The sequence below is a fragment of the Phoca vitulina genome, unplaced genomic scaffold (assembly GCF_004348235.1).
Source record: "Phoca vitulina isolate PV1807 unplaced genomic scaffold, GSC_HSeal_1.0 scaffold2, whole genome shotgun sequence".
Taxonomy (NCBI): Eukaryota; Metazoa; Chordata; class Mammalia; order Carnivora; family Phocidae; genus Phoca; species Phoca vitulina.
This window is the reverse complement of record NW_022589705.1, coordinates 67,371,264-67,395,963: the sequence shown is the minus strand read 5'-3', so window position 1 is coordinate 67,395,963 and position 24,700 is coordinate 67,371,264. Positions and strand designations below refer to the sequence as shown.

At 42.7% G+C, this 24,700-nt stretch overlaps 1 protein-coding gene and 1 pseudogene across 2 annotated transcripts in view; one reads left to right on the top strand and one right to left on the bottom strand.

The window, feature by feature from the left end:
- ST3GAL3 (ST3 beta-galactoside alpha-2,3-sialyltransferase 3) overlaps window positions 1-24,700 on the top strand; it is a 182,188-nt gene that overhangs the window by 46,976 nt on the left and 110,512 nt on the right. The window contains exon 3 of one of the 2 annotated variants that reach the window (XM_032430819.1): window positions 21,727-21,774. The exons of the other annotated variant lie outside the window; for it this stretch is intronic. Coding sequence (XP_032286710.1) covers window positions 21,727-21,774 — 48 coding nt within the window. The remainder of the gene's footprint in view (window positions 1-21,726; window positions 21,775-24,700) is intronic. 2 annotated transcript variants of the gene reach the window in all.
- LOC116648700 lies at window positions 10,347-12,372 on the bottom strand (annotated as a pseudogene).

Genomic DNA, 24,700 nt, shown 5'->3' with positions numbered 1-24,700 from the left:
TCAAAACTTCCCGTTGTGGTATACAGAGCCCTCCGTGTTCTGATCTCCGACCAACTTTGCAGCCTCGTCCGCCAGAAGAGCAGGCTGGCATCTGTTGCATCTTGGGGCCTCACCCTGCCTCTGCCAGCATCCCATCTTCACTCCCCCAGTTGCCAAGTCCAGTGGGATTCCCCCTTCCCTCAGCGGGTCAACATCAGCTTCTCCCTCTGCCGTTCCCAGCCTCCACTTTCCCCTGGCTCCCTCCCTTTGGGCAATCAGCATGCTTGCTTATTTACATGTACATAAAAATTGTGCATGCATTTTATATCCAAAATGAGTGCTTGAATGTGTCTGGTTTAGAAAACATGAATTAGAGACCTTTTTTCCATGTACCGTGAAATCGATTCTTGGAAATCATGATGTATATTTAAATAAGTGAGACTGGGTCTTTTTGGAAACCACTTTTGGTGCAGTAATCTCTAAATTAGACCAGAACTCGGGAATTACAATTTTTCATAAAATTGTGTGTATGTGTGTTTGAGTCACGATAAAATAAGGCTCATTTTAGAAAGAACCCCTATACTTCTATCATTCAGAGGCTATCCGAGGTAATTTTTGTCTTATTTTCTTCCTGAACTGCTTCCTATGTCCCAAACGTTTTTCCTTGTTGTATGTAACTAATCACATTGGTGTATAGATAGATTTTTTTTTTAAGTTTTCAATTGTAGTCTGCTTCTCCCTCTCCCTCTGCCTCTCCCCCCAGCTTGTGCTCTCTCTCTCAAATAAATAAATAATCTAAAAAAATACTTTATTTATTTATTTGAGAGAGAGCATGAGTGGCGGGGCGGGGGCGGGGGAGAGGGAGAGGGACAGAGAGGAACAGACTCCCCGCTGAGCGGGGAGCCCGACGCCTCCCGGGCTCGATCCCAGGCCACTGGGATCATGACCTGAGCTGAGCCGAAGTCAGACGCTTAACTGACTGAGCCACGCAGGTGCCCCCAAATCACTTTATTAATGAAATTTTTAAAAGATTTATTTGAGAGAGTGCACGCATGCACACACGCACATGCATGCACATGCACACGTGCGGGAGGTAGGGAGGGGCAGAGGGGAAGAGAGGGGTTAGGGAGAGGGAGAGAATCCCCAGCAGATTCTCCCCTGAGTATAGAGTCCATCATGGGGCTTGATCTCAGGACGCTGAGATGATGACCTGAGCTGGAATCAGGAGTCAGAAGCTTAGCTGACTGAGCCACGCAGGTGCCCCTGATGAATTTTTTAATTGGGTTGTGAATGCTGTCAGTAGGAACATGGAAGTGAGGAAGAAGGGAAGGCTTTTTAGTATTGTAACCACAGTGACTTCTCTATTACCTCAGTCCGTAGGCTCACATCTGACCCACTTCTGGTGGCTGGAATTTTGGCTCCTGGTAGACATTCAACCTGTGAGGTTTTGTTTTTTTCTTTTCCCTCAAGGAGCAGAGAGATTCTGGCTCAACCTTCTTTCGCATCTTAGTGTTGTCCCCCCGAGGTTACTACATGCCCTGGTCTCAGGGCTTCAGTTCTGATCCATTGTTAATCCTTTTCATTTGTTTTACCTCAACTTTTTGCTTTGGAAAAATTACAAAAAACAGTAAAAAGTTGAAACCACAGTACAGTAAGCATCAGGATCCTTTCAACTAGATATTCTAGTTAACATTTTTATGTTTTGCCACATTTGTTCTATCTGTGTAGACAGACGCATTTTTTCTGTACTCATTTGAAAATAAGTTGCAGAGTTTTTATTTTTAAGACTTCATTTTTCAGAGCAGTTTTAGGTTCATAGCAAAAGTGAGGGGAAAGTACAGATATTTCCCATAAACCCTCTGCCCCCACACATGCATCGCCGCCCCCACTGTCAACACCCCCACCATCCCCATTTGTTAACAGTTGATGAAACTACATTGACACATCATTATCACCCAAAGCCCATAGTTTACAGTATGGTTTACTCTTGGTGTTACACTGTGTGTGGCTTTGGATAAATGTATAATGACATGTATCCATTATAATATTATACAGAATAGTTTCACTGCCCTAAAAATCCTCTGTGCTCCACCTGTTCATCTCTCCCTTCCCCCCAACCCCTGGCAAACACTGATCTTTTTACCATCTCCATAGTTTTGCCTTTTCCAGAAATGTCATATAGTTGGAATCATACAGAATGCAGCCCTTTCAGATTGGCTTCTTTCACTAAGCAATATTATGCATTTAAGGCTTCTCCATGTCTTTTCATGACTTGATAGTTTATTTCTTTTTAGCACTTAATAATATTTCATTGTCTGGATCTACCATAGTTTATTTATCCATTCAACTGCTAAAGGACAGCTTGGTTGCTTCCAAGTTTTGGCAATTATGAATAAAGCTGCTGTAAACATCTGTATGCAGGGTTGTTTTTTTTTTTTTTTTTGTGGACATAAATTTTCAATCCCTTTGGATATATACCAAAGAATACGATTGTTGGAGTGTATAGTAGAGTATGTTTAGTTTTGTAAGAAACTGCCAAACTGTCTTCCAGAATGGCTGTACCACTTTGCATTCCTGCCAGCAATGAATGAGCGTTCCTGTCACTCCACATCCTTGTCAGTATCTGTTGTCAGTGTTCTGGATTTTGGCTATTCTGATAGGTGTGTAGTGGTATGTCATTGTTGTTTTAATTTACATTTCTCTGTTGGCATATGATATGGAACATCTTTTTTTTGTTTTTGGAAGTTTTTTTTTTTTTAAAGGTTTTATTTATTTATTTGACAGAGAGAAACACAGCTAGAGAGGGAACACAAGCAGGGGGAGTAGGAGAGGGAGAAGCAGGCTCCTGGCCGAGCAGGGAGCCCGATACGGGGCTCGATCCCAGGACCCTGGGATCATGACCTGAGCCGAAGTCAGACACTTAATGACTGAGCCACCCTGGGCGCCCCTGGAAGTTTTTTACTTTATTTTTATTTTACTTAATTAGGCTCTACACCCAACATGGGGCTTGAACTCACAACCCTGAGATCAAGGGTCACATGTGTTACTGATTGAGCCAGCCAGATGCCCTGTGGAACATCTTTTTATATGTTTATTTGTCCTCCATATATCCTGTTTGGTGAGGAGTCTGTTAAGGTCTTTAGCCCACTTTTTAATTGGGTTGTCTGTGTTCTTATTATTGAGTTTTAAGAGTTCTTTGTATATTTTGGATAATTGTCCAAATTATCAGATTTGTCTTTTACAATTATTTTCCCCTGAACTGTGCTTGTCTTTTCATTCTCTTTATGTAGCAGAAGTTTTTTATTTTATTTTATTTTATTTTAAAGATTTTATTTATTTATTTGACAAAGAGAGACACAGCGAGAGAGGGAACACAAGTAGAGGGAGTGGGAGAGGGAGAAGCAGGCTTCCCGCTGAGCAGGGAGCCCGATGTGGGGCTCGATCCCAGGACCCCAGGATCATGACCTGAGCTGAAGGCAGACGCTTAACGACTGAGCCACCCAGGCGCCCCAGAAGTTTTTCATTTTAATGAGGTCTAGTAGAACGGTTCTTTCTTTCCTGAATCACATCTCTGGTATTATGTCTAAAAAGTCACTGCCAAACCAAAGGTCATCTAGATATCTCCTCTATCTTCTAACACTGTTACAGTTTTCTGTTTTACACATAGGTGTGTGATCCACTTTGAGTGTCTTGAAAGGTCTCTACCTAGATTCATTTTTTTGCATGTGGATGTCCAGTTGTTCTAGCACCATGTGTTGAAAGAACTGCCTCGTATTGTTCCTTTGTCAGAGATCAGTTGACTATATTGATGTAGGTCTATTTCTGGGCTCTCTATGCTGTTCCGTTGATCTGCTTGTCTCTTCTTTGGCCAGTACTATACTGTCTTGATGACTATAGTGTTATAGTAAGTGTTGAAGCTAGGAATGCCAGTCTCCCACCTTCGTTCTTCTTCTACAGTATCGTGTTGCCTGTTCTGGGTCTTTTACCTCTCCATAGAAACTTTAGGATCAGTTTGTCAGTATTCATAAAATAACCTGCTGGGATTTTGATTGGGATTGCCTTGAGTCTATAGCTCAAGTTTGGAAGAACTAACGTCTTGGCAATATTTAGTCTTCTAATGGAATGTGGGATGTCTCTCCATTTTTTTAGTTCTTCTTTGATTTTGTTAATCTGAGATCACATTTTTCCTCATCTAGATCTTTGGGGGGTACTAATGTAAATGGTATTGTCTTAAATTTCAAATTCCATTTGTTCAATGCTAGTTTATAGGAGTGATTGACTTTTATATATTAACTTTGTGCCTTGCACCCTTGCTAAAATTGCTTATTAGTTCTAGGAGTTTTTTGTCAATTCTTTCAGATTTTCTGCACAGTCATGTCATCTGTGAACAAAGACAGTTTTATGTCTTCCTTCTCTATCGGTATACCTTACTTCCTTTTTTTTCTTTTCTCATTGCATTAGCTTGGACTTCCAGTACAATGTTGAAAAGGAGTGGTGAGAGGGGACGTCCTTGCCTTGTTCCTGATCTTAGTGTGAAAACTTGTAGTTTCTCACCATTAAGTGATATTAGCAGTAAGTTGTAGATATACTTTATCAAGTTGAGAAAGTTCTGTTCTTTTCTTAGTTTACTGAGAGTTTTTATCATGATTGGGTGCTAGATTGTGTCAAATGCTTTTTCTGCATCTATTGATGTGATTCTGTGCTTTTTCTTTATTAGCCTGTTGATATTGATGTATTACATTAATTGATTCTCAAAAATCAAATCAGCTTTATATCTGGGATAAATCCCACTTGGTTGTGGCATATAACTCTTTTAATACATTGCTGGATTCAATTTTCTAATATTTTGTTGAGGATTTTTACGTCTACATTCATGAGAGATAATTGGTTTTCTTTTCCTGTAATGTCTTTGTCCTATTTTGGTATTAGGGTAATGCCAGCTTTTTAGAATGAGTGAAGAAGCATTCCCTCTGCTTCTGTCTTCTGGAAGATATAGTAGAGAATTGGTTTAATGTCTTCCTTAAATGTTTGATAGAATTCACCGGTGAACCCATCTGGGCCTGGTGCCTTTGTTTTGGAAGGTTACTAATTATTTATTCAGTTTCTTTAATAGATGCACTCCTGTTCAGATTGTTGATTTCTTCTTATGTGAGTTTTGGCATATTGTGTCTCCAAGGCATTAGTCCATTTCATCTAGGTTATCAAATTTGTGGGCCTAGAGTTTTTCATAGTATTCCCTTATTTGAAAGTAGGTTGCAGAGTTTTTGATACTTTTTCTTAAATATCTCATCTTGCATTTCCTAAAAACAAGGATATCATGGGACTCCTGAGTGGCTCAGTCAGTTAAGCATCCAACTCTTGATTTTGGCTCAGGTTGTGATCTCAGGGTTGTGAGATCAAGCCCTGTGTCAGGCTCCACACTGGGTATGGAGCCTGCTTAAGATTCTCTGTCTCCCTCTGCCCCCCCACTCTAAAAAAAACAAACCCCAAAACCAAAGATATTCTCCTACATAGCCACAGTACCATTATCACATTAAGAAAATTGACTTATTAATTCCCGTTAACTTCTTTTTTTCTTTTTCTTTTTTTTAAGATTTTATTTATCGAGAGAGAGAGCATGAGCGGGGTTAGAGGCAGAGGGAGAGAAAGAGGGAGAAGCAGACTCCCTGCTGAGTGGGGAGCCTGATGTGGGGCTTGATCCTAGGACCCTGAGATCATGACCTGAGGTGAAGGCAGACGCTTAACTGACTGAGCCACCCAGGCGCCCCTCAACAAATCACAAGGGGGAAAAAATGGTCTGAGGATCAATACCTTAACCAGATGATCAAACATCACCAATATGATAGTCTGACATTATATGCCTTCTAATGTGATGCAGTAGTAAATATCCATTGTCTGCAGAGTGTTTGTGCCAAAAATGTTTAACCTGAATCTAATATTGAGGATATAATCAGACAAATCCAACATGTAGGACATGCTACAAGTCAGCTGACCTGGACTCTTCAGAAAAAAAAGTCAGTGACATGAATAAACAAAAATGGAGGAGGTGGGCTGTTCCTAATTAAGAGAGGTTAAGAAGACAAAACAGCCACATGCAATGGGTGAACTTTAATTGGAACCCAGGTGTGAGGAGAAAGGCCACAAAAGACATTTGCGGGGGGCGGGCAGTTGGTTAAATCTTAATATGTACTGTATGTGATGACATCGAGTCCTTGATAGCATATAAAACTGTTACAAGTTGTGGTGATTCCAGTTCTACTTTGGTTTTTTCTTTTGATATTTTTATTCTTGTTTAACTGAGCGAACGGGGCCATATAGCTTATAATATATTTTAATAAGAATCAAAGCTGTTTTCTGTGCCATTCCCTTGTGGAGAGTTTTGCAGTGGATGTTTCCAGAAGACTGCACATTGCTGTAAGTGCAGATATGTGGGCCACTGAGTGACCTCCTCTCTCCAGCAGATTCAGGACCTTTGCATTGCTGATCGTGGACTGGGGTTTTTAGGTTGCGTCCAGAGACAGGAGTAGAGTAGTAAAGTCCTGTATGAAGTAAGGGGAAGCCCTGCCTGAAGGCATACATTATTGCTCTCTCTGAGGGCGGTGGAACCAAGCATCCTGTGGATATTCTAAAACTACTTCAGAAAATCTGTAGTAACTCTGTGACAGTTTTCAGCCCTTTCTTTTATAGAGAAAAAGGACATGGTAGGATTTTTGTTTCCTAAAGATTACCTGTTTCCGGAGCCCTTTCCACATCATTTGTTCGTTCATTTTTAAACTTATCATTCAGTAAATATGTATTGAGTGTCTGCTACGTGCCAGGATCTGTGCTAAGTGAAGAGTACTGTGAAGAAGACAATCCGTGTCACCTGGAGTTTCTTTGTCTGTATGGGGAAACCAGCATTAAACACAAGTCAGTACCCAATTAATCTGTAGTAAGGGCCGCAAAGGAAAGGTAGAGGGGCTCTAACGGAACAATAGGAAGACTGTCCCAACCTGCATGTTAGCTCAGAGTACAGCTCTAACGATGTCCGCCCCTCCATCTCCATCCTCTGCCTCTGGGACACTCAGTCCCAGTCTGCCTGATTCCTTTACCTTCTCTTCCCTAGTTTTGGAGTGAGAACTGGCTTGAGTATCCATGAGTACTCTGGATATCAATTTACAAAGCTAATTCGTTACCTTGCTGAATTTAAAAGACCCATTCTTCTCTATTGCCAGATCCTGCCTATTTTTCAAGAGAAGCTGGAAATCTTTTAGGTGAAATCTCCTGACTTATAAATGTTAACAAATTCAAAAATTTCCGTACACTTTGTGGGCTAAACATAATACATCTGAGAGCCTCCAGTTTGTACTATCTGCTTGAGGGGACAGAAGTTCAGGTATAGGAGGATTCTGAGTCAAAATATTAGGCAAAATTCCCTTTATCTTGTCTAGTCCTAAACAAAAAAAATAAAGTTACTAAAGAAGAGATTCAGGGGCGCCTGGGTGGCTCAGTTGGTTAAGCGACTGCCTTCGGCTTGGGTCATGATCCTGGAGTCCCGGGATCGAGTCCCGCATCGGGCTCCCTGCTCGGCGGGGAGTCTGCTTCTCCCTCTGACCCTCCCCCGTCTCATGCTCTCTCTCTATCTCATTCTCTCTCTCAAATAAATAAAATAAAATCTTTAAAAAAAAAAAAGAGAGAGATTCAGAATACTAAGGACAGAAACCAAAAGAGGGTTTAAAAACCAGGTCCTTTTTCATTTTTTCCTCAGTATAATAATTAAGTAATAAATAATGATTACCTTCACTGATTTCTTAGCCCTCTGCTGAGGTTTCTTTCTTGCTTTCATTAAAAAAAAAAAAAAAATCCAAACAGTAAAGTTCCCTGTGTTCAGAGGAGCAGACAAAGGAGTTTTGTCCATGGTTAGCCCCCAGAGCCACAGGGGTCCATGTTTCCCTAGAGGGGACGTGATGTGCCTTCCACTCTCCTCCCCCTTTCTTTAGGTAACAGCTTTCTTGAAGTATAAATTACATATGATACAGCCCACCCATTGGAAGTATATAATCAAATGGTGTATTCAGTCACTACAATGAATTTTCAAACATTTTCATTATTTTAGAAAGAAACCCTATACCCATTTGCAGTCACGCTCTACTTTCCTCCAACCTCTCCTAGCCCTAGGCAGCCACTAATCTACTTTCTATCACAATAGATTTGCCTATTTGGGGCATTTCATATAAATGGAATCATATAGTATGTGGTCTTTTGTGACCGGCTTTCATTTTGTATAATGCTTCAAGATTCATCCATGTTGAAGCATGTAGCAATACTTCATTCTTTTTATGGTGAAATAATACTCCATTATATGGATATTGCACATTTTGTTTATCCATTTATCAGGTGATAGGCATTTAGGTTGCTTCCACTTTTTGGCTATTGTGAATAATACTGCTGTGAACATTGATGTTCAGGTTTTTGTGTGACATTAAATTCTCTTGGTATGTATACACCTAGCAGTAGAATTGCTGAGTCATACAGTAACTCTATTCAACCTGCTGAGGGGGCGCCCAGCTGACTCAGTCTGAAGAACCGGTGACTCTTGATCTCAAGGGTCGTGAGTTCAAGCCCCATGTTGGGTGTAGAGATTATTTAAATAAATAAATAAAGACTTAAAAAAATAATAATAACCTACTGAGGAAATCCCAGACTCTTTTCCAGAGCTAGTTCACCATTTTACATTCTCATCCGTGATGTATTCCATTTCTCCCCTGCCTTCCACTGTTAGTACTTAAGATGAACGAAAGTGATGGCAACCAGTTAATAGCTTTTCATTTCTCAGCTGGGGTACTGTGCAGTGCATATCCTCCCTTTTTAAGTAGAAATATTACGAAGTCATGGATACACAATATTTCTCATGACAAAATACAAAAACTTTGTTGAGCAACCTTTTACTTTATTCCCCCCCTTTGCCTTAACTGAGTTATCTCTGGAGAACAGAATGGCACCATACTCATTCATTCATTCATTCATTTATTTATTTTAAAGATTTTATTTATTTTTATTTTTTAGAAGATTTTATTTATTTATTTGACAGAGAGAGAGCACAAGCAGGGGGAGTAGCAGGCAGAGGTAAAGGGAGAAGCAGGCTCCCCACAGAGCAGGGGGAGCCTGATGTGGAACTCGATCCCAGGACCCCAGGATCATGACCTGAGCCAAAGGCAGTCGCTTAACCAACTGAGCCACCCAGGCGCCCAAGATTTAATTTTTTTAAATATTCTTCATACCCAACATGGGACTTGAACTCATGATTCCAAGATCAAGAGTCACATACTCCACCCACTGAGCCAGCCAGGCACCCCAAGTACCATACTTTTTTTTTTTTTAAAGATTTTATTTATTTATTTGACAGAGAGAGACACAGCGAGAGAGGGAACACAGGAAGGGGCAGAGGGAGAGGGAGAAGCGGGCTTCCTATTGAGCAGGGAGCTCCATGTGGGCTTGATCCCAGGACCCCGGAATCATGACCTGAGCTGAAGGCAGATGCTTAATGACTAAACCACCCAGGTGCCCCATACTTTTTTTTTTTTTTAAGATTTATTTATTTATTATTTGAGAAAGAGAATTTCAAGCAGACTCCCTGCTGAGCAGGGAGCCCAACTTGGGGCTCGATCCCATGACCCTGAGATATGACCTGAGCTGAAATCAAGAGTCAGATGCTCAACCGACTGAGCCACCCAGGTGTCCCAGTACTATAATCTTTTAATGACAGCCTACCAAGTACATCCTTTTTTCCAGATGAAGAACAGAATGTCATATGGCAAATGACTGAAGAGTCTCATCCTGTCCAAGGGTCTCTGGCACATGTGAATAATGCAGGCCCTGTTCTCACAGAGATGTATCTCTTTTTTTTTTTATTATTTGGATTTTTTTTTTTTTAAAGATTTTATTTATTTATTTGAGAGAGAGAGAGAGAGCACATGAGAGGGGGAGGGCCAGAGGGAGAAGCAGACTCCCCGCTGAGCAGGGAGCCCGATGCGGAACTCGATCCTGGAACTCCAGGATCATGACCTGAGCCGAAGGCAGTCGCTTAACCAACTGAGCCACCCAGGCGCCCTATTATTTGGATTTTTAAAAAGTTATATTGGATTTTAAAGCAAATCCTAGACATCATGTCATTTTACCCATAAATACTTCAGTATACATCTCTAAGAGAAGAACTTTTTAAAAATAGAGCCATCGGCGTGCCTGGGTGGCTCAGATGGTTAAGTGTCTGCCTTCGGCTCAGGTCATAATCCCAGGGTCCTGGGATCGAGCCCCGCATTGGGCTCCTGGCTCAGCAGGGAGCCTGCTTCTCCCTCTTCCTCTGCCTCTCCCCCTGCTCATGCTTTCTCTCTTTGTATCTCTGTGTCTCAAATGAATAAATACAAAAATAAAATAGAGCCATCATGTTTTTACCTCACATTAACCTAGTTCCTTAATATCTTCTAATACCTAGTCCATACTTAAATGTCTCTATTATCTTAGAGATGCCTTTTCATAGTTGGGTTTGTTGGTTTTTTTTTTAAATCTGGGTCCAAACAAGGTCCACATATTTGCTTGTTTTGTCTTTTAATTATCTTTTATTCAAAACTAATTATTTTTGGTAAATCATATTTGGATAAATAATCACAAAATAACATAGTATCTAGTAAAGCATTAAGTAAGTAGGATGTGGTCAAATATGAGTCACCTAGGTTTCTGTTAGACTCCTCATTGGCTCTGTTGGTAGCTATATGACAACTAGGTTAGAGAACCAGATCAACTAGCTTTGAAGCCCCATTCCTACCACTGTAGGCTATGTAATCCTGTGCAGGTTAATTTAGTGTTTGTTCTTAGTGAAGTTATACATGTGCGTGGTTCGAAAAAACAATTCTACAAGGCTTGTTACCAACAAAAATGAACAAGAAAAAAAGTACTCCCCCGTTACCACTACTGCTTGATTTCCTACTGCTAGGAGGCATCCAATTTCAACTCTTCTAAGTAATTTTTTGGTATTTACCTCCAGATCTCTAAATAACATACTTATATTGCCAGTTGTTAATATTTCTATTTTGGGTATTACCTATTGACTTTCTACAGTTGAAGGTGAAGATTCAGTACTCTCACACTGACTGCTTCTTCACCACAGGTAGGAAGTCCATCCTCCCATTCTCCCGATACAGTTAGAGCAGCATTTGGTCCATATACCATGACCACGAAAATGCTGTTCATAGATAACATGATTACTGTTTTTTCACTGCACATTTTGTTTTTCCTGAAGTCAATTAACAGCCTTGCCTTTTGTTTTGCTTAGTTTTCTGTGTATTTATCACTAATTCAATCCTAAACTCTTCCTTAGTTGTATGAATCTGTTCTCCAGACGTTCAAACACATTAGGTGGTCTGTCAGTTTCATTTTCTTGAGTAAAATATCTCTATGAGCCTTCTGACCCGCACAGCTGTGGACTGTTTGCTCTTTTTTTTTTTGAACACCACACGAGCTTTATTTGTACAGCCTGTAAGATTTCTAGATCTGTCCCAGTGAGGGAAAAAGGGGCCTCTTAAACCTGTTACCAAAATGCAAATTAATAATTGTTGATCAAACACACAGTGTTGACAAATAATTCTTAGCCCCTATTTTAACTACTGTGATCATCAGGGGGAAAAAAACAAAAAAAAAACCCTTTTCCTAAGACATTCAGCTGCAAAGGGCAGGCAGTGTTGGAATCCCCCTCAGTGATCCTGCACCACTCTGGAAAATATGCCTTTGGGCTCTTTCCCATCCCCCAGGGCAGCAGCAAATCCTTCCTGTCGCCTCCTTTTGGCCAAAGCAGCCAAAGATTTAAGTCTTTGGTTCATAGATGGGTAGATCTGCAAGTACTTTCCTGCTGAGCTCCACCTGGCACTTAATTAAATTGACAATGAATGCTGGGTACTTCGGGCCGTGTTCCTGGGAAGCAGCTGTAATTCGATTAATCCAGAGTGTGCTCCTGTTCCTCTTCTTCAGTTTTCGCGCTTTTGTGCATTTCACAAACGCTCTGGTCCCGGCTCTCACCGCCAGCCTGCAGCTCCGATCCTTCCTTCCCCGGAAGTGCCGCGCATGCTGCAGCACCTCCTGGACCCCTGGACCCGCCAGTAGCGGTCAGTGAGGCGGCTCCGCGGCCAGAGCTGTGCGGTGAGCAAGACCATGGCGCCCGCGGCCGGCTTCTCCTCCACTGTTTGCTCTTTATCCCCGCTGCCGGGCTATGGTCTTGGAGTCACCCTCCACCATCATCCTCTTCTGGTATATCTTGTTTCCTGAATCCCATGTTTTTGTTTTTGTTTTGTTTTGTTTTCAATTCTTCATTTAGTGGCACACATCCTCTAATAATTTCCTGAGAAAGGTTGCATGCGAGGTAAATTTTTGAGACCTTGCCTGTATGAAAGTATCTTTATTCTAAACTCATACTTAGTTGATAGTCATGCTGGGTATAGAATTCTTGGTTAGAAATTATTTTCCCTCGGGGACACCTGTGTGGCTCAGTTGGTTAAGCATCTGACTTCGGCTCAGATCATAATCTCGGGGTCCTGGGATTGAGCCCCACGTTGGACTCCACACTCAGTGGGGAGTCTGCTTGACCCTCTCCCTGTCCCTCTCCCTCTGCCCCTCCCCCTGCTCGTGCTCGCTCTCTCAAATAAATAAAATCTAAAACAAAAAATGTATTTTCCCTCAGTATTTTGAAGATATTGCCCCACTGCACTCTAGGCTTTCAGTGTTCCTCTTGAGGGGTCTTATGCCATCCTGATTTATTTATTATTTGCATAAAACCTGTTGTTCTCTCTGGAAATTTAAGTGTTCTGAAATTTCATGATGCTGTACCTTGGTGGAGGGTTATTTTCATATTGTGCTCAGAGGTCCCTTCAAGCTAAAAAAAACTCAAGCCCTTTAATTATGGAGAAATTTTATTGAATTGTTTCTTTGAATATTTTCTCCCTTCCATTTTTTTTCTTATTTTCTCTTCCTAGAATGCCTGTATTCAGATGTCATGTCTCCTAAACTGGTCCCCTAATTTAAAAATAATTTTTTTCTCTCCCGCTTTCCATCTGTCTTTTGCTTTACGTTCTGAGAGATTTCCTCAACTTATTTTCCAATCTTTTTCATTTCTGCTATCTGTTTTAATTTTCAAGAGTTATTATTTTCTTTTTATTCACTAAATGTACCTTTTTGAAAAATTGACATCTTTTACTTGTTTCATGAAGTATCTTCTCTTTGAGGATTTTAATGATTTTTTTTTCCCTAAGTTTTCATCTTCATGTGTATTTCTGTTTTTCCACATTGCATTTATTTTCCAATTGTTTTGGTCTCTGTCTTTACATTGGATACTTTTTTTCTAATGCCTTGTGACCTCAGCCCATAGTTGAGTATGGTGTCTTGTTTTTAGTACTGTTTGCTCTCCCACTTCCACTGGTACCTGGGGCGCTCAGCAGTTGAGACTTTCGGGAGTTCTCTGGGGTATTTCAGGTTGTATGTCAGCTTTCCCCACTACTAGTATAGGATTTAGCTTTGTGGGAGGTTTGCTGAGCCAGTTCCTTTTGTTTACCTGCTTTCCAGCTTCAAAACCTTTACGGCTGGTGTCTCCGCTCTTGTTTTCTTGGTCTTTGTGTCCTTCTGCTTTACAGCAACCTTTTATGTCACTTAGAGGGGTTTGGAAGGGAGTGCAGGTATGTGCGTACCTTAAATCAGAGTGAAGCAAACTATAGTTCCTGCACCGAATCCAGCCCTTTCCTCTTTTGAGGGCACTAGGACTAAAGCTTTCCTGTGTTCCTGCAGTTCCAGACCTCATCTGACACCTGACTCAGTTTGGGCTCATGCCTAGTTCTGCTGCTTCTGTTGCCCACGTGGGTTTGTAAGCGATGCCACCCTCCTTCCCTCCCCCCCCCCCAGGGGGCAGTGCGTAGTAGAATTGCAGCTACTCCCAGACTGCCAGGTCTCCCTATGGGTGCTGATGCCCCAGGGGGTGGCCTGCCCCTGATCCTCAGCCAACTGCCTTTTGTCTCCTGGATGATATAGCACTTTCTTTCTCAATTTCATGGTGACTCAGTTTTTAAAAATAGTCTTTGATGTGTCAAAGCCTTTTTTGAAAGTCTAAACAGATTGTATTGACGAGTTCCCTTTTAGTCACATGCATTTTTACCTCCTGAAAGAAACCCTAATATATTAATTAGGTGTGATTTTAGCTTCCTGAAACCACACACCCCTCACTTTCAATGCTTCAGTGCCTCTCCTAAGCTGTTCCCACCCTACCAGCACAGCCTGTCCTATAAGGTCATCTCAAACCAGCTCAAATACTATCGACTCCGTGGCTTACTAGGTTCTCCCAGCAAAAACTCTCCCTCTTGCATCTGAACTCCTATAGCAACTTCTTTATGTTCTCCTCCTGATGGATGGTTCATAAACTCGTCCATGTCAGGGACCATGTCTAATCTTTTCCTGCAGTTTTTTAAGCTTAGTAAAAACCCTATTATATATGTTTGATAAATTAATGAAATAAATCTAAGAAACTTCTTAAATAAGCCTATCTACTCTATCTACTGTATTGATTCACAGCTGAGTCTGCCATCTGATCATTGTACAGAAATGGTTCCCACTGAGGTTACAGATGTCTTCCCAGTGAATAATTCTGCTGTATCTTTTTATCCATCATTTTCTTCTACCTCTTGCCACATTTCAATATTCCTTCTTGTAACCAGTTCTCACCTCCTCTGGCTCCCTCTGTTCTGCTACTCCTGTCTCTGATTATTTCACTGATTTCTCTTCCATATACCACATTCCCCTAAATTCATGGTTGTGTTTTATTTTCTGTCCTCAGACCTTTTTTCTCTGTATCTTCAGGAATCCCATTTACTCAGATTTTGTTTGTTTGGGATGGGGGAGAGAGGGAAGAAATTGAGGGGCTAACACTAGGGGTTAGAACCCTCCCCCCAGGATCTAGGCAATGGAGAATCTAGAACAAGAAACAGCCATGTGGTCATTAAAGTATCAGCTCTGCTAATAGACCAGGAAACCCCTAAAGTTGAGGCTCTTCTGTAAGGCTAGATTAGAGGACACCTCTTAGGGCCAAGGTCCAAGTGGGGCCTTTTACTTCCCCTGAGATTCAGACCCTGTGGGGTGAGTTGTGCTTGGAGCAGGTCCAGCTTGGTGTCAGATCCCCACGTTACACCCAGTCATTGGAAAGGCAGAGAGTGCTCCAGGGTATTAAAGGGTGAGGACTGGAAGGTAGAGGAAGTGAGCCTGCTCAGACTACAGATGGCTCAGTGATAGTAAGAGACATGAAAAGGAGAATCCCAGTTATAGGGTAAGCCTCAAAGGAACCCTGAGATCTAGTGGAAAGGTGATCCGTGGTATAGTCGAATGCCACAGACACTGGCACTGGAAGAACATTCTGGATTTAAGACAGCTCTTTAAGGTGTCTTGTTGCCCTCAGTGGCAGGGTTGTGGCTTTCACTCTGATCTCTGCCTCGAAGGTGGGCCCTAGGGCCCAGCCTCAAGTCTGGCCCTTGGCCTCCCAGTCTTTGCTCTTCTTTGTCTGCTTGTATCTCCCCAGCTCTCTGTATTTCCCAGTTCAGGTCACCCAAAGGTAGACTCTGTCTGCCCCATAGATGGATGATGATCTGTCTGTGGACTGCCTGCCCCTGGGTCAGGTACCCACTGTGGTCCAGTCGTCAGTGGCCAGAGGAGAGACAGGGTCATGGGGTTTAGATGAAAGCCACTCCCAGTCAAGCAGCAGTCACCATCTAGTTGCCCACACCCCAAATGTAGATATAATCCTCCTCCTTCTTCATCTCTCACTCTCGTCCCACTAGTCACTCGTCCTGTAAAGTTTCCCTTTTGAACATCTCTAGCATCCATCCTTTTTCTCTTCCTGCTGCCACCGCCTTGGTTCAGGCTGCCGTGTCCTCTCCTCTGGAGTGAGCGTACTCCTCCTTGTCGATCTCCCTGCCTTCAGTCTCTCTGCCCTCATTTATCTTTTACTCCCTTGCCAGAATAGTCAATTTCGCTCCCACATAACAGTCAAAGTTTATATTTAAAAAATAAATCAGATCATGTTACTCCCCTGGCTGAAGCTATTGAAATAGTCAGACTTTTTCTATGGCCTCCTACGTAGGGCCTCCCAAGGATCTGGTTCGTGTCTTCCTCTCTGACCTCATTTCCCATCCTTCTTGTGTTTTCAGTGCTCTGCGTTCCAGCAACACTGGCCTTCTCGCTGGTCCTTAAACGTACTAAGATTGCTAAACTTGCTTTTCCTTTGGCCTGGAGCTCTTTTTTTCCCTTCATCTTCTCTTGGCTGGCTCCTCTCTTCAGGTCTCAGCCCACAGGTCACCTCCTCAGAGAAGCCTTCCCGAAACGCCCCATCCAGCATGGCCTGTATTTCACCCTTGGTCACTGTCACAGCGTTGAACATTCCTCGTACCACTTACCACTGTCCGAAATTGTTTTGCTCATTTGTTTACTCATTGTTTTCATCTCCCTGCCTAAAACATAAATTCCTGGAGAATAAGAACAGTCTTGTTCTTTCTTACTGTTGTATCCCTAAGTCTGGTGTGTAGGAGTTGCTTCATAAATATCTGTTAAATTAACAAACAGTGAGATAGCTCCTTCATTACTCTTATGCTTAGCTTTTTATCCCCAACTTTATTAAGACATAATTGACAACATAATGGTAAGTTTAAGGTGTACGGTGTGATAATTTGACATACATCTGTATTTGTGAAATGATCACCACAATAAAGCAAGTTAGCACGTCCATCGGCTCACCTCGTTACCTTTGTGTGTGTGTGCGTGTGGTGAGAACCTGTAAGATCTGCTCTCTTAGCAAATATCAAATGTATAGTACAGGACTGTTAACTTTTGAATGCTTAGCTTTATATGTGTTTTTATTTTACCTGCTTGCAAGCTACTTGAGGGGACCATTTTTTTTTTTTTTATTCATTCTTCCATCTCTAGGGCTTACATGCGGTAGACAGCTGAAGATACGTGTTGAATGTGTACTGTGACTGCTACCTCGTACCCAAATATGCAGCTTGTTCACATAATTTGAGCTTTGGAAGCCCCTTCAGCGACTGGAAAGACTAAGCCCCCTTCTTCCTCCTCCTTTTCTATTCCTTTTATCCGCTTCAAAAACCAGACGCAGGAAACATCTGACCTAATAAAAGATTTCCAGTAAATTCTAGGTTTCCTCCTTGAACAAAGTTGTGCACAGCAATGCTCTGTTGTACCTTGGTCTGGAATTCTGTTTGGTCACTTGTGTAGCGCGCCACATGGCTGCCTCTGGCCTGGGAGCCAGGAACAGCTGGAGCCTGGGCTGCTCGAAATAAAAATGACATATTTGTTAGCCAGACAGGGAGAAGCCTGGATATTCTTGCTCTGTTTCTTGCAAAACAAACTTCTTGATTTGTTGAAATACCGAATTTTCGCTTTAGCCGTCACAGTGGTTTATGACTAAAATGATCTTACATCCTTTAGAATAAACACAAATAACGAATGACCAAACTGATTCTCAAGTCTGTGCCTTTAATGCTCAAAGCAAAATCCATCAAAGCTTACGCAAAACATGAATATGTCACTGACTTCCTCCTGAAATTTCCACCCAAATGTCACTCGCATTTTCAGCAGTACAGACTCGTGCTCTTGGGAGCCGTCCACTACCACTGGAAGTAACATCTGTGAAGACCCTGACTTTTTCTTTCCAGTAAGGCGCTCATCTGCTTCCTGCTTACTCTTTACGTACGCCTGTCCACTTTATTTTTATTTTAGTTGTCAATTAACTTGTCCGTCTTCCTTGGCTCTTATTTGGTCCCCTGCCTCTAGTATCTGGCACAGGGCCTGGCACATAATCAGCATTTGATAATTGGCGGGGGGTGGGGTACGGTGGCGTGGGAGTGGGGAGAGGGAAGAGAAGAAGAAGAAGAATTTTAAAAAGCCCAGTCTTGGGGCGCCTGGGTGGCTCAGTCATTAAGCGTCTGCCTTCGGCTCAGGTCATAATCCCAGGGTCCTGGGATCGAGCCCCACATCGGGCTCCCTGCTCGCGGGAAGCCTGCTTCTCCCTCTCCCACTCCCCCTGCTTGTGTTCCCTCTCTTGCTGTGTCTCTCTCTGTCAAATAAATAAATAAAATCTTTAAAAAAAAAAAAAAGCCCAGTCTTTTCAGGAATTGATATAGCTGAGATATATTTCAATGGCATGAAATAAAAGGATGACCTCAGTAACTACAGGAAAAAGCTGAACAGCTTTTTGGCATGTACAGTGAAAAATGAAGGCAATCAAGAACCTTCCATCCTTTTGCGTTGGTACTAGTGAGTTAGAGGTTAAAATCCTACAGGTGGATTAGAGAGTTCTTTTTTTTTTTTTTTTTAGTTTTTTAAAAATTACTATTATGATACTATAAGTAATACATGTTCACTATACAAATTTTGCAAAAACACAGAGTAGAAACATTACCTATAATTCTTTCACCCAGAGACAGCCACTGTTAGCATTTCATCTTGCTGCTTTTAGGCTCATTAAGTTTTAGTCTTTCACTTAATTTTAAGCCTTTCTTCTTGGTTTATATTGAAAAGTTTAAAAGAGATTATTTCAGGACTGCTTGAGAGTACAAAGAAGGTAAATTGCACTTGGAACGGTACTTGTCAACTGCAATAAAAATTCGAGATGCTGTTTTTATTGTTGCTCATGTGGGCAGTCAGCTCCTCAGGAAGCTGGTCCTAATCTTCTCCAGGTGGCTGCAGCCTCTAACCTAGAAGCTTCGAGGCCACTTTTCTTATTCCCCTTACGCTGATTTGTGTACATGCCTTTATTTTCCTAGGAGGAGGCCACACCTGAACCCCTGAAGCTTCACTGTCGAGGGACAGTTAGGTTGACTTAAATCGAATGAGAATCTATATGCAGAATGGATTTTTTTTCCCCCAGCTTCTGAAATACCACTTAGATCGCATCACCTTTGAAAGCAAGCAAGGACATTTACTGGTTTATTCCTTTGTTGAAGAAACACATTGACCACTTTCTGTGCGTCAGTCACTGAGTGAGGCATCATCGCCTCAGAATGAATACACGTTTCTTGTCCTCAGGGAACGTCAAATGCTTAATAAGAGAAAAAGAAGTAACCAGGCATTATGAGAAATAACATAATAATATTATAGTGATGTCCTGAAGAAGAGGGTGAGCAGAACTGACCAGGGAAGGCGTCAGGAAGAGGGGATGATTGGGGTGCCTGGGTGGCTCAGGCAAATTTATAGAGACATAAGTGAATCAGTGGTTGCCTGGGGCTGGAGGTGGGAACGGGGCGGGACTGTAAATGGGCATGGAGGGATCTTTTCGGAGTGATGGAAATGTCGAAAAATTGCATGTGGTGATAGTTGCACAGCTCTGTAAATTCTCTAAAAAAATCATTGAATTGCACATTTAAAATGAGTGAATTTTATAGTATGTAAATTATACCTCAATAAAGCTCTTTTAAAAAAGAGAGAAATAAGGGGTTCTCTTCTGGAAGGGCAGTAGCATTGAGAGAAGACAGATGTGTGAAATGTTGATAAAGAAGTAGAATTTGTAAGAGTTAGACATTGGTTTTATCTCACAGAGGTAGGATGGTTACCTGTCAGATCAGCCAAGTGTCCTTCCTGGGCTTCTACATTTTTGTAAAAAGACATCAACCCTGTCATCTCCTTGGTGGGTTTCAAAGCATATGTATCTGCCCTTAACTGGCAGTATAGACTATCTGCCTCTGGATCCTTATTAAAAAGGATCTGTGGGGTGCCTGGGTGGCTCAGTTGTTAAGTGTCTGCCTTCGGCTCAGGTCATAGTCCTGGGGTCCTGGGATTGAGTCCCGTATCGGGCTCCCTGCTCAGCAGGAAGCCTGCTTCTCCCTCTCCCACTCCCCCCTGCTTGTGTTCCCTCTCTCACTATGTCTCTCTCTGTCAAATAAATAGATAAAATCTTTAAAAAAAAAAAAAGATCTGTGGTCCATTCATTTCTCTAGGCACTGTTATTCAGCAAATGGCTATTGAGTGCCAGGCACTCTGCGGGTAATGGAGCAGGGGATCAAGCAGGTACAGTGTCTTCCTTTATGGATCTGATAGTCCAGCAGTGGGGACAGATGTTACTTACAGTTAAGGTAACTATTGGGTTGGATTTCCTTGTGTGATAAGAGGAAATGACATCAACCTGAGATCCGAAGGGTAATGCTGGGGTGGGAGTGGGGCTGTAGACCCTGGTCCTATATGCATCCAGCTGGCTTTCCTTGGTGGTGAGTGAGCCTTTGGAGTCCGGGGTATCCGGGGTTGTCTTGGGCCTTAAATTATCTTGGTGTTCCTTAGAATTTTTATTGAACTATACATTGGCTTTATGCCATCATTTTGTACAAGCTCGTGTTGGAAGAAATAGCCATACCAGATTCACACTCACTTATTACAGAAATGCCATAGAAGTTACAGTCTGCAATATCATACAGCGTCCCCCTTTTATTGTTGGGACCCGTAAGAGAAATTTCCTCCTGATGACTGTTTAGTATTTGCTTTTATATTTTGGTCTTTTAGTCACTCAGAAGTATCCCACTCCATCGAGCTTCAGGTCTCCACACATGGCCATCTCTCTGCCTGGAATGCTCATTCCATTCCTGTTAGGTTTAACCCTTGCTTACCTTCAGCTCTTAGCAGGTGTCACTTCTTTAGGGAAGCCTTCCCTAAACAATACCCACTCCCCTTCCTAACTAGGTCTGGTTCTTTTTTTTTTTTAATTTTTATTTTTTAAGTAAAATAAAATGGAGCCCAGTGCAGGGCTCAAACTCATGACCCCAAGATCGAGATCTAAGCTGAGATCAAGAGTCGGATGCTTCACTGACTGAGCCATCCAGGTGCCCCCTTGGTCTGGTTCTTAATTGGAATGTTCACAGCACTCTTTTTAACTTAGTCAGTTTTTAGTTGGATGCTTTGTTGTTTGGTAACTTTTTTTGTCTCTTAGACTGATGGCAGGGAGATCCGTGAGGAGACCGTGCTTCTTTGTTTGCTGCTGTATCTCAAAGTTATAGTATAATATCATGCCCAATAAATATTTACTGAATGGTCGAATGAATGAATGCACTGTGGGCACTAAATCTTGTAACTGTTCATTTTCTCCTTTCCTTTGGTGGTTTGGGAGCTCCGGCCTTCTTGATTCTACCTCCAGTTCTCATGGCATGCATTTTGTGTACTAACATTCCCCTGACTATATACTTCCTTTCTTGACTTCTTCATTTTTAAGTTCCAGTGTGTACTGTAAATTCCTGTAGGCCACTTTAAGCCCTTTGGGAGAAGAAATAATAAACAGTTGGGTATATGAATAGGAAAAGAAAGGGAGAAGTCAAAGGGAAATGTTAGTGCCTTTAACCAGATGCAGGAGAGAAGTTTTCTGTTGTATTGCTTCAATTTTATTTTCATTTTAAGAAGGGGGAAAAAAAGCATGTCCCCTAATTTGGCAGGAAATGCCTCTGAAAAATTTGGGGCCTGTCTCTGCCCTGCGATGTTCTTCCCGGTGGCAGAAGGCTCGGGCCTGGGCTCGGCAAGACCTCCTTGGCCCAGTGGGCGGGTGGGCATGGACCTGTGGATGTTGTCTGTGCAGCTGAGTGTTCCGATCCAGTTGACTTTCCCTTGGGGAGGGTTTGGGCAGAGTTGGTGGGAGCTTGGTTTTTTTTTCTTTTTTTTACTCTAAGAAGGAGAAAGAAATGAACTTGTCCTCTTGTGTTGCAGATTCAGTGGTTCTTTCCTTTGACTCCGCTGGACAAACACTAGGCTCAGGTACCAATCCCTCCCTCTCTATCCTTTCGGCACTCAGCACTTGGCCACATATGAAGTGGAGCCTGGTGAGGTTGCGGGGAGGGTATCTGGGGATGGCAGTGGAATATCTCAGAATGGTGGGAAAGTCTTCAGAAGCTTTTCTGGGGACTCATGGTCTAGAAGGGGGGTGCAACATCCAGAAGACTTTGCCAGTTGCTTTAAAAGTGGGCACTGGAGGACTTTGGGTAGATGCTCCCTCCTCATTCAGAGTGTTCCAGGCTCATATAAAGGGTATGTGTTTTCTGAGCACATATCCTGGCCCAGAGAGTGGGGCAGAAGGCATTGAGAGACCCCAAGCTCTGGGGATGCTAGAGAAGATAATCATCAGGGCTCTCCAGCAAAGTGTCAGGCTGATGAGAGTATGACAGCTTCCTGAGAACATGCACTGTTGCATGTTTGCACGCACGCCCCATATGCTCAAATACACCCCTGCCCCAGGACGCGCACTTACTGTGCACTTGTACCAACCCATGTGCTGGGCCACAGATGCCCTCTCTTCCCCGTGTCTCAGCACAGGACACACAGACTGACATGCCCACTCCTTGGACACCAAATCCCTCCGGCTCGGTGGAGCTTGGCTCTCCCAGGTCGGAGGCAGTCTCCCTGCTTCACATCACTGTGCTGTTGACGGTGAGCAGAAAGAGACGTCATTTCGAGTCTTCAGCTTGCTGCCATTACGTTGGTGTGGGAGCCCCAGGATGGCTTTACTGTGTGAGAAGAGCACCTCTGGGCATCAAGCCTGCATTTTTAGTTGAAGATGGTGGTTCTTGTAATGGTGGGTGGTGCTTGTGAGTAACAGGGAGGCTTGGCTGGCCTGCTGAGGGCAGTTAATCCATTTTGCTGTCCTTGAATCTTTACAAAGCAGCTGTGAGGTTCAGGCAGTTGTGGATGAGGGGAAAGATGAGTTCAGAGGATGCAGTCATGGCTGTGCCTGTTTACTAAGGGCTTCCTATGTGCCAACACCGTGGTAGGTGCTTCAGACATGTTTTGCAAGGTGGATAGTGTATCTTTGATTGTAGATAAAAGAAACTGATGCTCTGAAGGGTAAAGTAACCTGTCTGGGGCCACTCAGATCTGTCCGCCTCTGCAGCTCATACTGTCTCCCTTGTTATCTTGCTCTCTCATACCTCGTATGCTTGAGATGTACTCCACCCAGATGCTGAGACAAGAGAGATCACTTTAAGAGAGAGTGGACAGAGAGAAAGTTTTTAAATAGACACAAAAGTTGTGTCTACTTTTATAGGAAAAGATTGATCAATTTTATTACATTAAAGTTAACTCCTCATTAATCAAAAAGACACCATTAAGAGAGTGATAAAAGCAATCCAGATTGCAAAAAAGATATTTATAACCCAACCACCCAACAAGGGACATGTTTCCAGAATGAAGAACTACGGAAATCAATAGGAATAAAGAAACAACCCAGTATCGAAATAAGCAAAAAGGCCTAAGTAGGCACTTCACAAAAGGGGAAATCCAGATGGCCAATAAACTTATGAAAAGATGTTCGATTGCATTTTGCATTGCTACCTAGGGAAAGGCAAATTAGGATTACAGGGAGATACCACCGCATCTCTACTAAAATGGCAAAACTTGAAAAGCTTGCTATTCCGGTGTTGGTGAGGATGTGGTACAGTGGAAGCTCTGAGTCTTTACTGGCCAGAGGGTAAGCTGGTTACAACCCCTTTAAAAAGACCATGTAGTATCTAGTAAAATTTGAATATACACATACCTCATGACCTGGCTTTTCCTCTCATAGCTATATTCCCTACATAAATGGATGCTTCTATGTGTACCAGGATATGTGTACAAGATACATGTACAGGAATCTCTGTCATTGGATGCAGCTAAAGGCCTGGACAGGTGCATTTAGCAGCTATTTGAGGACTCTGAAATATGAATAGTAGCAGACAGATTGGGGAAAAAGACTAGAATTAAGAGTGCTGCCACACAGTCAGTGAATTTCTCATTTTTCCCCTGGTGTCCCATGTCCTAGACTCAAGCAATGCACATCAGGGCACAACCAGAGGGAATTTCAGAAGACCTCTAGTTAGGGCTCTGGGGCGGGAAAGGGGCTCTAAGGCTCAGGCAGAGGGGAAGTCTTCCAGGGGTTGTCTTTTCCTGTGTTCTCTTGTGCCTTAGTCCCCAGGCAGTCCCACGGTAGTGGTGGTGGTGGTGGTGGTTTCAGTGGCAGCATGGGGTCTTCAAGCACCTAAAACTGAAGGAGGGAAGCCTTCCTCTCTGATCAGAGGACATGTAATCCCAGGAGGGTGGGGTGAAATTGGTTGCTTTTTTTCCCTCCACCTTCCTGCTGGTTGGATTTGAGTACAGTTTGAGAAATGTGTGGTAGAATGTGGTAAAACTAAGTTCCCGGCTTTGAGGCCAGAGAACCAAGAAGGGGAGGCCTAGTGAACTGGAAGGTGCAAGGAGAAAACAGAGGGAAGAATTCAGGAAAGTGATTCCAGAAAGTTACTTACAACCTTCTGGGCTAACCCCTGAGCTGTGCATGCATGCGTCGGACTCTAACCAACATACCAAAGACTTTGAGAACTGATCTGAAAGATAGACCACTGCCTGAGTCCCAGACTGGACAGTGGGTGGCGCCCACAGAGGACACACCTGAGTAGGCTTTGAAACTGGAACTGACATTGAAACCACAGCCCATGGAAGGCTGGTCAGAACTTGCCACCTAAATCCAACCTGGTTGAGAGTCTGGTAGAACAAAAATGTCAACATTCTCTACTGGATTTATTTATTTATTTATTTATTTACTTACTTACTTTTAAAGATTTATTTATTTTGGGGGGTGCGTGTGAGCAGGGGGAGGGGCAGAGGGAGAGAGAGAATCCTCAAGCAGACTCCCTGCTAAGCGCAGAGTCTGACACAG